At 33.5% G+C, this 12,245-nt stretch overlaps 1 protein-coding gene across 2 annotated transcripts in view; it reads right to left on the bottom strand.

Moving 5' to 3' along the window:
• The window catches only part of hmgxb3 (HMG box domain containing 3), a 15,473-nt gene extending 3,228 nt beyond the window's left edge, over positions 1-12,245 (bottom strand). Inside the window, exons 1-18 of one of the 2 annotated variants that reach the window (XM_043257041.1) lie at positions 12,115-12,245; positions 10,897-11,030; positions 10,645-10,828; positions 9,385-9,843; positions 9,211-9,309; positions 8,095-8,226; positions 7,595-7,893; positions 6,675-6,778; positions 6,518-6,604; positions 6,318-6,409; positions 5,337-5,435; positions 5,113-5,259; positions 4,014-4,297; positions 3,804-3,931; positions 2,640-2,771; positions 2,369-2,553; positions 1,176-1,395; positions 545-678 (exon numbers count right to left, since the gene is read on the bottom strand). In XM_043257041.1, coding sequence (XP_043112976.1) covers positions 545-678; positions 1,176-1,395; positions 2,369-2,553; positions 2,640-2,771; positions 3,804-3,931; positions 4,014-4,297; positions 5,113-5,259; positions 5,337-5,435; positions 6,318-6,409; positions 6,518-6,604; positions 6,675-6,778; positions 7,595-7,893; positions 8,095-8,226; positions 9,211-9,309; positions 9,385-9,843; positions 10,645-10,828; positions 10,897-11,021 — 2,910 coding nt within the window. In that variant the 5' untranslated portion in view covers positions 11,022-11,030; positions 12,115-12,245. The remainder of the gene's footprint in view (positions 1-544; positions 679-1,175; positions 1,396-2,368; positions 2,554-2,639; positions 2,772-3,803; positions 3,932-4,013; positions 4,298-5,112; positions 5,260-5,336; positions 5,436-6,317; positions 6,410-6,517; positions 6,605-6,674; positions 6,779-7,594; positions 7,894-8,094; positions 8,227-9,210; positions 9,310-9,384; positions 9,844-10,644; positions 10,829-10,896; positions 11,031-12,114) is intronic. The other variant, XM_043257042.1, reaches the window with a different exon arrangement.

The raw sequence follows: 12,245 nt of genomic DNA, 5'->3' as shown, positions 1-12,245 counted from the left end.
ATATATATATATATATATATATAAAATATGTACATGTATATAAATTTATATATTTATATTCTTATTTATATATAAAAAATTTCTAAAAGACATTTTTGTTAAATATATACATCCATGTGTTTATATATATATATATATATATATATATATATATATATATATATATATATATATATATATATATATATATATATATATATATATATAATAAATATGCACGGTAAACACATATATTATGTAAACAACAACTTCTTTTATTTTGGGATATGATTAATCGTTTGACAGCACATCTAAAAATAGTAAAGCAATTAAATGGTTAATAATGCTCCAACATTTTCACGTAATGTTCAATGTTGCTTACATTTTGAATACACTATAAAACAAATAAAGTCTTTCTTTGTCTATGTGTGTGTATATATGTATGTGTGTGTGTGTGTGTGTGCATTTTTAAATAATATAAATGCTATTTGTGTTAGGTTGTAGTTTGTACCCATTTAGATTGCGGAGTTAGCGTGTGTGTGTGTGTGTGTGTGTGTGTGTGTACCTTATCACTGTGTGCAGCTCCAGGAATCCCACACTTCTCCAGCATGTCTCTGAGCTCCTCTTCAGTGTGTAGATCCAGCTGATCAGGGATCAGACGACCCTCGTGGATCAGACGCACCAGGACAGATGGGTCCCCTGAAACACACACACACACACACACACACACACACAGAGAGAGTAGTGCTGAAATCACCGCGTCACCTTCATAACGAAGCCTGACATGAAACCCTTTAGACAAAAGAGCTGTTTTATGTTTAGTTTGTATCACGTTTGATCCATCAGGCTTTTATGGCTCCAATATAGCGAATATGGAGGGAAAAAACAGCTCAATTTTATTCAGAGACTGAGCACAAATATGCCATTTAGTCCAGATGCTGATATTTATACGGCCAAAGAATGAAGTTCTGATTGTAATGTAAAACGATGACATATTTACAGTATAGCAGATACTTAAAAGTTCATATCTCCAATAATATTTCTAAGCAAGATGGCACTGCTTAGTTTGATGATCAAAACATAGAATGCAATGCAATAAAACGATGATTGAGCGACAAACAAATAAAAATTCCTCAAAAGCCTGATGATTATATTTGATCTTTCTGATGAACCAAGCGTTTAGATCGTGCAGTCACCTCTGAGCTGCGTGTCAGACGGGGTTTTGTCTTTCTCCGTGTTGATGACGGAGGTGTTTCTCATGAGAGGAGGGATGAACGGGGCGATGATGGAGGCGTCGAAGCGGGTGATGGGGAAGCTGGAGGGAAACGCCGCCTGCTCCAGCGCCTCGTTCTCCATCGTCAGCCAAAACTCATCCACATGAACCTCATCTGTCGCCTGGAAATCAGGCCACGTGAACTACAGAGACAAGAACAGCCGCTGATCTCAACATATCTGAGCTGCTGTCCCATCTCGCCTCATTACTATTTCAGCTGTCTTACTACATTTATACCATTATAGTACAGATTTTGTATATGATTACATTTTTTTTTTAATTTCTGTATTATTATCTTGTTTTTTAAAGATTTTGATTAGCATGCATTTATAGAAATTAAATTAAGTTATATAAATTTTTTTGCGTTTTTATTTTTTTTAGTACTTCATTTAAGCATATTTCATTTCCTGTAGTTAATAACTAGTGACTTTTTCATCTATTTATTTATTTTTTTGTAATTCAGAATTTAAAATGAAAAAATGTATTTAATTAAAAAAATTTTTTTAATGTAATTTAAAAAAAAAAATAATATATATATATATATATATATATATATATATATATATATATATATATATATATATATATATATATATATATATATATATATATATATTTTTTTTTTTTTTTCCCAAGTAATTATTTGAGTGTATTTATTTATATATTTATATTTAACATTAATTTACATTTATTTCAAATTTACTTTTAAATAGTTTTAGTACTTTAACTTTTCAGTTAAAATGCAAATACAATAAAATGACTTAAAAGCAGAACAGAAAATAAAAATAAAAATAAAAATCGAAATTTTACTATAGCAGTATCTTATTATTACGGTAACACTTACAATACTGTGTCATTTGTTAACATTAGTTAATGCACACGAACAAACAATGATAAAACACATATTACAGCACTTATTAATCTTAATGTTAGCTAAATACAAAAATACAGTCCATTGTTAGTTCATATTAGCTCACAGCGCATTAACTAATGGTAACAAACACAACTTGTGATTTTAATAATGCATGTAAATGTTGAAATTAACATGAACTAAGATGAATAAATGAGGTCTTAGTTTATGTTAACCTTACTGTAAAGTGCAGACATTGGCGTTACCTCCACGTTTTTGAGCAGTAACACGCTGTTGGGGTTGCGCTGAGCGATCTCCAGTTTGGGAGCGATGCCGCACACGCCACAGATCATATCGTTATAGTCTCGGACCGTCAGACACTCAAAGGCCCAGTAACCGCTGCAGAACAGATCCTGAACACGTGACAGCTGATCGGAGCTCAGCGCGCCGTCTGAAACACACACACACACAGAGACACACGTTAACCTACCGCTCAGCACGTGAGAGGCGAGGAGGAAGACGATGAGGACGAAGCACCTGTGAGCGTGAGTGAGTGTTTGATCACAGCGAGAGCGGCGTGAGAGGGCTCCTCGCCCAGCCTGATCTGATGCCTCATCTTAAAGAACAAATCCAGCGTCACCAGCAGCTTATTACCCACGTTAAACAGACCTGACCAAAACAAACACACACACACATCAACATGTTGCGTTCTCAATGTTACATTCAATATTACAGGGTTTTTTATTGTGAATTTTCCATTTCCCTTTTAATTAGACTCAGCTGGTTTCTGTTTATTTCTGTATAGTTTTTGATGAATATTTTTATTTTTGAATTCATTTAAAATTTTGTTTTAATTAATTTTGTTCTCTTATTATATATATTAGTACAGTATTTATTTTATCTCAAATTTGTTTTTATTTTCTGTTCACATTTTAATTGGACTTTAAACTGGAGTTTAGTCAATTTTGTGTGGTTGTCATTTTATTAAAATTTTTTTATAAATGTCTATATAGTTCATTTTATTAGTTTATTTTATTTTCAATGAGTTCTAATTTGTTTTTATTTTTATATTTTCTGTTTTTATTGATTACGTTTTACCTATTTTAGTTTTCATAATTTTCCATTTTTAATACATATTTTCAAATGTGTCTGAATAGTTAGACTTTATTTCCGGATTTTCATTTAAATTTCTGTTAAATTTTTGTACATTTTTAAAATTTTGTTTATTATTTTGTCATTTGTATTATGATTTTCTTAATTAAGTCTATATATATATATATATATATATATATATATATATATATATATATTTATTTATTTATTTATTATTTTTTTTTAAGATTTAGTTATTTTAGTACATCAAATTAAACTAAATGAAAATGAAAAATGTCCAATTGGCAAATAGTTCAAATTAAATACGTTTCAGTTTATTTTACTTTATTTTATTTCAATTAACGCTTATTTCAGTAATTTTGTTGTGCAATTATTATTATTTTAGCACTTTAGCACTTATTTTTGCCAATGCAAATAACTGAAATTAAATAAGATTGGGTTTTTTTAATACTTTATTTTATTTTTACACTTTGGACGAGCAACCGTTTTGAAAGCACCTTTTATTCTATTATTCAAAAGAATATTTAACGATAACTTATTTAATGCCAACTTAACACTGTGTGTGTGTGTGTGTGTGTGTGTATTTACCCGGGTGCAGGTCTGTGAAACTGTGTATGGCCAGACACTGAAGACCGCTACAGACTTTCAGCTGCAGGGTGACGGGACGAATCAAGCACTCCGTCAACAACCAGCATTCCTCCAAACCAGCAAGCGAACTAAACAACACAGAACAAGAACACCACAGCGTGTCGATCTCCACCTGAGAACACGTGAGTTTGTTCCGGTCGGGCTTCTCACCTCTGGTCTCCTCGGAGCAGCGGGGACTGACACAGGCTGCAGTGAGTGGCCGCCGGCTCGTAGAAGCTGGGCCAGCCGCCGCTCTCCTCGCTGTGCTTCTGCTGAGCGTTGAGCTGCTGGATGAGGCTGAAGACGTCCTGCAGCTCGCTCTCGCTCTCGGGGAACTGCAGGCAGGAGCGCAGCAGACCCACGGTGGAGTGACGCTGCTGCTCTTTCTGAGCGCCGCTCAGAGGCTGAGAGACGTCTAACAGGAGCGCAGAAGAGCACGCGTCCTCCGAGGACAGCTGGAGAAAACACTCAGCTTCAGGTCTGATGCAAAACCCCTCTTAAAGAGTTAGAACAGTTAATGGACTATAATAAAATGTGGCCATAAAACCGTTTTATAATTAAATAAAAGAAAAAATGTAAAAGTTAATTTTTTATTTTTGTTCAGCGACAAAAACTGACATATTAAAAAAAAAAAAAAAAAAAAGAGGAATATATATATATATATATATATATATATATATATATATATATATATATATATATATATATATATATATATATATATATATATATATATATATATATATTTTTTTTTTTTTTTTTTTTTGATTAGGTATCTTAAACCAAAACATCTAGATAAATATATTTAAAGAAACAGAAAAAAATGACAATTAAAAAAATGTGCATTGGCAATAATGCCATATAAAAAAAAAAGTTAGCTGAAATAAAACTAAATATGAAAAGATTTAATTTCAGTAATTTGATTAAAGATTATAAAAATGGAAAAAAAACCTAGTAAAAGATACACAATAAGTAAAAAACAATATTTAACAAAAAAGATATTTAAATTCAAGGCATTTTCCTTTTCATATGCATAATATGTTTGAAAAAAAAAAAGAATTAAATAAATAAAAGTAACAAAATGACTAATAATAACTGAAACAACTAAATTACTAAAACCTTTGTCAAAATGGAAACTGAAACTATATTGAAAAACGTTAATAAATAAAAACAAAACCTGTATCAAAATGGAAACAACCTAAAAAAGTAAATCCTAACAGTGTATGAATGGTATGAAAGTAGCACTAAATAGCGGGTGTATCTGACTCACGGTGAGCTTGCTCTTCTTGGAGGGTTTGTTGGTGAGTTCACAGCCGCAGGTCGGACAGCGCTGAGGTTTGTGTCTGTTCTTGTAGACGTAATCACACGCCGGATTCTTACACCGACCGCGACCTCTCGCTGTGGACAAACCCAGAGCCTGAGCAACAGAAAAACACACACGGTCACTGAAGCCTGAATCCGAGCGGATGACAGCAGCAGTGTGTGAACACTAACTAGGGAAGATCCAGCCGTCTTCTTGAAGGGCAGCATGGAGAGGATCTTGACGCCGTTGTCGGTGATGATGTACTGGTTACTGCTGACCGTGATGGACTTCTGAAATCACAGAGCAATGTTATTGTGTTACAGTGTTGTTATTAGATTCTCCTAATTATTCTTAGCATTATTTCACGTTTGTATCGTCAGATTCGTTTTCTTCTTATTGTTGTTGTTGTTATTTTTATTGTTAGTATTATTCAATTAGATTTAAATATTATTATTACTTTGCATTATTATCATTATTGTTGTATTGTTATTATTTTTCATTCTATTATTATTATTATTATTAAGCAGTTTTGTTTTTTAGATTTTTGTTGTTGTTTTTATTGATATTCTCACAAATAATTTTCTCATCACTGATTTTTTTCTTTTTATTGTTTTTGTCATTTCTTTATTATTATATCAAATTATTAATATTATTATTTTGCATGATCACTTTTACTGTTGTTATTTTTATTACTTTATTATTGTGTCAGATTTTTATTATTGCAGTTTTTTTATTATATTATTTGTCATAGTTGCTATTGTTACTACTTATTTGTCTTTTTGTTGTACTATTATATCTCTTAGATCATTTTTATTCTTCTTTACATTCATTATTTTTACTATTACTATTTAGTATTTTTACTATTTTGTTGTTATTTTTATTCTTTTCTCAGGTTTATTAGATTGTTTGATTCTCAGATTAGTGTTTTTTTTCCCTGCAGTTAACAACTAGTGACTTGTTTTGAGTTTAAGGTTTACATCAATAAAATTTTTTTATTTTATTTGTAATTCAGCTTTGTTTCAATTAATGACTTAATTAGCATACTCAGAGTTATTATACTTATATATAAAAAGTTATTATTATTTTGTAATGTTCCTATTACTATTATTCTTACTTGTATTTCTTCTTATGCTCGTCATAAGTGAAGTGAAGTGTGGTGTAAGTAAAATGACCTGTTGTAAGGCACTGGGTGTGATCATGTGACCCAGCTGTTTGAGGGTGCTGGGCTTCAGTCCTGTCATGTGATCACTGGCTGAGGGTTTCTCTGTAACAACAACAACAACACAACACATTACACAACAGAGAGGAAGAAGATAATATGAAACCCAATGGATGCAAACTAAAGAACAACAGATCACCAGACGTTTCTCACCAGCTTTGATGACAGCAGCAGCGTCTGGTTTGACTTTATCAGGAGGAACCGTGATCCACTGCACCACCGCAGACGGAGCGGACGCACCTGTCAACATCACACGCATTTCATTTTCACGTTCGCGGGATTTAGAGTTAATAAATCACGCTTCGCTCACTAGTCTGTGCAGGAGCTGGGAGAATGGCTCGTATCCGGCGTTTCTGTAAAGCGCTGCTAGCTTTTTCTCTCGTGACAATCTGAATTTGACCACCTCCCAATGATCTGAAATCAACAAAACACAGCTGAATAAGAAAGAACACGACAATAAAATAGTCAATACTTCATGCATCTAGTGCAGTATTCACTGTGTGCTGCCTACGGTTAAGAAATTGTATATGAAACAGTGGACAGTATTCAATAACAGTTATTTCAGTCTTCATTTTTTGTATCAAAATGTTGGAATTGTTAACAGGTGGATCAAATAAGAAGTCAAAAAAGAGATTTGTTTTAGTGTTGTTAATTAACATAACTATTAAAAATATTTTGAGTGAATGAAATAAAATCTAATTAATAAATACGGAAATATTTTTTTAAGTATATATATATATATATATATATATATATATATATATATATATATATTAAAAGCTTGAAACAAAAATTCTACAACTAACAATAGATAAGTTTAAGTTAAACATTTAAGTTAAAAACTAAAATTACAAAATTTTTAAATAAACTACATTTAAATATATTTACGATAAAGAGACTAATATGAAAAAATGTTGAAGCAAAACCGAAACTTAAAAAAAAAATAAATAAATAAATAAATATATTGTAAATAAAAAAAAAAAAATCACAAAAAAGAACTAAAACACAAAACAAGATGAAAAAATAATAATATGAAAAGAACTCCAAATATCAAGTAATACTGTAATAGTATACAGGTAACACTAAAACAACACTTCTGAAAAAAGGAAGCGCATTGCATTATATGATCAATTATCTGCTGTAACCTGCATGTTTTGTCAAATACAGCAGGTCATCCAGGTATTTCAAGCCTACAGAAAAGTACAGAGCGTGTGATCCTGGGTGTCTTACAGCACAGCTGTGCCTTCGGCGCTCTGAGCTGCATCTGATGTTTTGACAGCAGCTCCGTCAGATGTGTGTTGGGCTGACGCTGCATTCAGCCGCTCTCTCTTTTTACGGGCCGCCCTGCAAGCAGCGGCAGTCACTCCGTCCTGAGCTTTATCTGAAGAGGCTTTCTGAGTGATAAAGGAAGCTGTCGTCTGCTCTTCTGTCTGCTCTGACGTCTCAGCGTCCGCCGGATGAGTTTGTTTCGAGTCGTCGTTCTGTTTTCCTGAAGACGGCTCAGAAGTTTTGACCGAGCTTCTCTTACTCTGTAACAGAGGGAAATACAGTTTGCTAACGTTCCTATGTTTTTAGAATTATAATTAGGGAAGCAAAATTAAACAAAAAAAAAAAACATATTTAATTCAGGATGTTTCATATATCAGGTCATCAGGTTTTTATGATCTTATATTAGAATTAGAACGGTATGCTTTGCTTTAATTAACTGCGGTGAGCATCAGAGGACTCACAGGTGCCACCCACTTCCCTCCGAGGTGCTGTCCGCAGTCGGGGCACTGGGGCGGTTTGTGACGGGTGACGTATGAGAACACACACCCGGGTGTGGTGCAGTTGCCCCGTCCCCGCCGGGTGTATTTGATGGGCTGAAAACAGAACAGATATCAGAGTCAACAGATATGCACTAAAGAAAAAAACTCAAGCTTCAGTCAGAAGTGCACAGAAGAGTTATTATAGTTAACTAAATCTACAAATATATCTTTAGCACTTGAAATTAAAAACCTGAACTAAAACTCAAATTAGCTTATTTCTTCTTCAACTAGTTTAACTTTATGTATGAAAAAAAAAAAAAGTCCAAACGCACATAATTTTATTTCTAAAATTTCTAAATTAATTTCTAAAATAATTGCAATATTTCACAATTCTATTATACATTTTATATTATTTACATCATTATTGCTATTTAGTCAAACAATTATGATTAATCACATCCAAAATAATACTTTTAGCTTACATTGTATGTGTCTAGATATATATATATATATATATATATATATATATATATATATATATATATATATTTAATTTGTACATATTTATCTTTGTAATTTATATTTATATTTATATTTATATTTGTACCTATATCCTGCACTTGCTGCTTATTGCACTCCTGGTTAGACCTAAACTGCATTTCGTTACCTTGTACTTGTACATGTGTAATGACAATAAAGTTGAATCTAATCTAAAATCTAATATATATATATACACACACACACACACACACACATCACACACATACAGTACATATGAATAAGTATATTTAAAATAAGAACATACTTTTCTTATTCAATAAAAATTTTATCTATTTAAAAATGTAAACTTAAATTAAAATTATGTATATCTTGTGTGTATATCTAAAATGATCCTAAATTATCTTAAATAAAAATAAAAACGAATTAAAAAGATGATCAAAAACTATAACTATAACTATAATTATAACACTGGTGCACAGATTTATTTGAGGCTGAACCGTTTTGTGAAAGTTAGTAAGTCTCGGTCAGAAGGAAAATGAAAAACAAAAACAAAAAACCCCATTGTGCTTTTATTAGTATGACAGAAGATCTACTGACCAGTTTAAAGGAGGGTTTGGGTTCTGTTTTGACAGTGCTCACTAATGGAAACATCATTATCGGACTGGCTGTGTTAATTACTTTATTCTCCACAAGACCCTAAAAAACACAAGACACAGAGTAAATATTAATCACACATGAATCATGAATCAATCAGGATGATTGACAGCTCACCTGACTGGGTATTATGGCAACTAGATGTGTGGCGTCTGCTTTGATCAGAGCCCCGCCCTCCATTCCATTCTCCATCGCCATGCCGACATCACCATACGACACTCGAGGCTCCTCCCTCTTGACGAGCAGAGGGGCGGCTCTGTGAGGGTCCTGGCTGAGAGCTGACAGTCTTTCAGCGGTGCTTTGGGACGGTGTGTCCTCGCTGAGCGCCTCGATGGCGATGCACTGCTCCGTCAGCTCCACCTCACTGCCCAGAGTCATGGGGGACACCAGGGTGTCCTGCGCCGGGGCCCGAGGGGCTCTATCCACAGCCCCGTCCGCCAGAGCGTCCACCTCACTCTCGCCCTCGAGCCGCTCGCCTCCCGCTGAGCTCTTGGGCAGCAGCACGTAATTGGCCCTTGGGAGGATCTTGCGGAAACCTGGGATGTCCTGAGAGGAGGCGGATGCTGATTGGCTGCTCTGTGAAAGGAGATGTAAAAAGACGGTTATATGACTGCTGGAGGGAAACGTGCTTTAATAATAAACACATTTATAAATATAATGTCTTATTTATTTCAATGCAAAATGTGGCCTACACAGGTCACATACATACTATATATATATATATATATATATATATATATATATATATATATATATATATATAAAATATTGATTTATTTATTTAAAAGTGATATATCACTGATATATAATTATAGTGTATGTTATTTGTTATTTATTTATTTCCTTTTTCACTTTAATTTTAATTACATAGTTTTTTTTTTTTTATTATTTCTTTAAAAATATGTCTACATAATCATAGCATAGCATTTATTACTTTTAGTTTGTTTATTTTAACACTACATTTAAAATCAAATGCTGTCTTGGCAAGTAGCTAAAATTAAATAAGACACAATTTCTTAATTTTTTTATTTTAATCAGTTAATGTTTATTTCAATTAATAACAAAAACGTTTGGTATATATGGTTTTAGTTTTGGTTAACTGTTAAAATAAATGTTATTAATAATAATAATTTTACAAATAAAATAATCGCTATTGTACTACTTTACTGTAAATAAAAAAGTATTAAGAAAAACAAACAATTTTTTTTTTTATTCTTTTACGGTCAGCACTGTAATAATATGATAGCAATATTTATAGTCATCTTAATTTAATTTTTGATGAATATAAACAAAATGTCTTTTACTTCATAAGAACTTTTAATGTGCAACTACACATTCAAATGTCACTGCATTAATGATATTGAGTTACTCCGTTACCAGGCGTACCGGGTCGATGCCGTCTTTCTCCATGCGCGCTCTCTCCAGATAATAACCTCGATCTGCCACGTTCAGCCTCTTCCAGCTGTCGCTGATGCACTTGTTGATCTCAGACTGCGGCAGGTCCGGATGCTCCTGCTGGACGCTCTGATGCACGTCAAAGTAATACAGCAGATACGCCGATCTGTGACAGCAGACGGGCCGTTAGTGCAGGAAAACAACACTGCTTCGTGTTTCTCAGCGAACATCTACCTGGGCTTCTTGGGTTTGTCCGAGTTCTCCACGCTGCCTTTGCTCCTGCGTTTCTTCTTGGGTGAAGGAAGTTCCAGAAGCGTGTAGCAGCTCTCCACCTCCATCTCCCCATAGATGGCCTCCATCTCTGAGACCTTTAAAAACAAGTCATTTCATGTATTACCTATAAAAATAGAGAAGTGTCGTTCAAGATCGTTTACTGGATTTATATGGAAAAAAATGTATCCACAAATGTAAATGGTCACCACAAAAACTTACATTAAGTATAAAAGGTATATAAATCGAAAGTTTTTGCTGAAGAAAAAAAAGGGGCCCATTTTTATTTTAAATTTAGCAAAAGCAGGTTTTTGTGGATATATGTGTGTGTGTGTGTGTGTGTGTGTGTGTGTGTGTGTGTGTGTGTGTGTGTGTGTGTGTTAAAAAAACTAAACAAAACACACAAATGTATCTTCATTCTTGGAGTTACAAATAACATGAGAGAGGTTTAACTTTTTATATTTTATATTTTTTGTTTTTATGAAACTATAATGCGTGTAAATGCTAATCTTCATGAAACATAATTAAATGCTTACTTTTATCGAATTATCACGGTAATGATCTTGTGATTATGGGAATAAAACATTTTTTTAGAACAATAATTACAGAACATCACATAAAATACGATTAACGTTTAATGAAAATCAGCAATTATGTCGACACATAAATATTTGTATTAGTATACTTTGAGCTAAATATTTTTTCTTTTTCATTTTTGAAGAAAAAAATGAAGAAATATCGATGTAAGTTGCTCTTGACCGGTTTCGTTACATTACTCTCGACACTACTGTAATTCAGGTATTGTTATGGTATTACTGCTATGACACACACACACACACAAATCAAGGTACTTTTTATAAGCATGGCAATACTTTTTACTAGCCCATTAGTTTACAGCGTACTACTGGAGTACAGCTGGAGCAGATGCAGGTAAACAACAACATTATTAGGAGCGCATCACGTGACAATCCTTAACCGTCTTCATACACACAACACAAATATACACACACAAGAGTTTAGCCGCCGTTTATTGACGAAAACGCACAGCTGAAGAGGTTAAAGCGGCTCGCGGGGTGTTTGCGGGTGTTTTATTCCCTCCCGTGTGTGTGTGATGTCGGTTATTGTTGAGTGCTGATACTGACTGTCCGCGGCCAATGAGCGCGTGTCTTATTGAAGCCTTACCTGATCGAGCGCAGGGTCGGTCCAAACCCAGGCCGGTTTTTCTCACACCGGCGCTAAAGCCCAGGCATCGGGGATCCGGATCACGCGTGTGTGAGGCACGGGAGTTGAGTCGGTGTTTTAGCCTGTGTTTC

The sequence above is a fragment of the Puntigrus tetrazona genome, chromosome 14 (assembly GCF_018831695.1).
Source record: "Puntigrus tetrazona isolate hp1 chromosome 14, ASM1883169v1, whole genome shotgun sequence".
Taxonomy (NCBI): Eukaryota; Metazoa; Chordata; class Actinopteri; order Cypriniformes; family Cyprinidae; genus Puntigrus; species Puntigrus tetrazona.
Note: the sequence above shows the minus strand (reverse complement) of the source record. Positions and strands in the feature narration are given on the sequence as shown.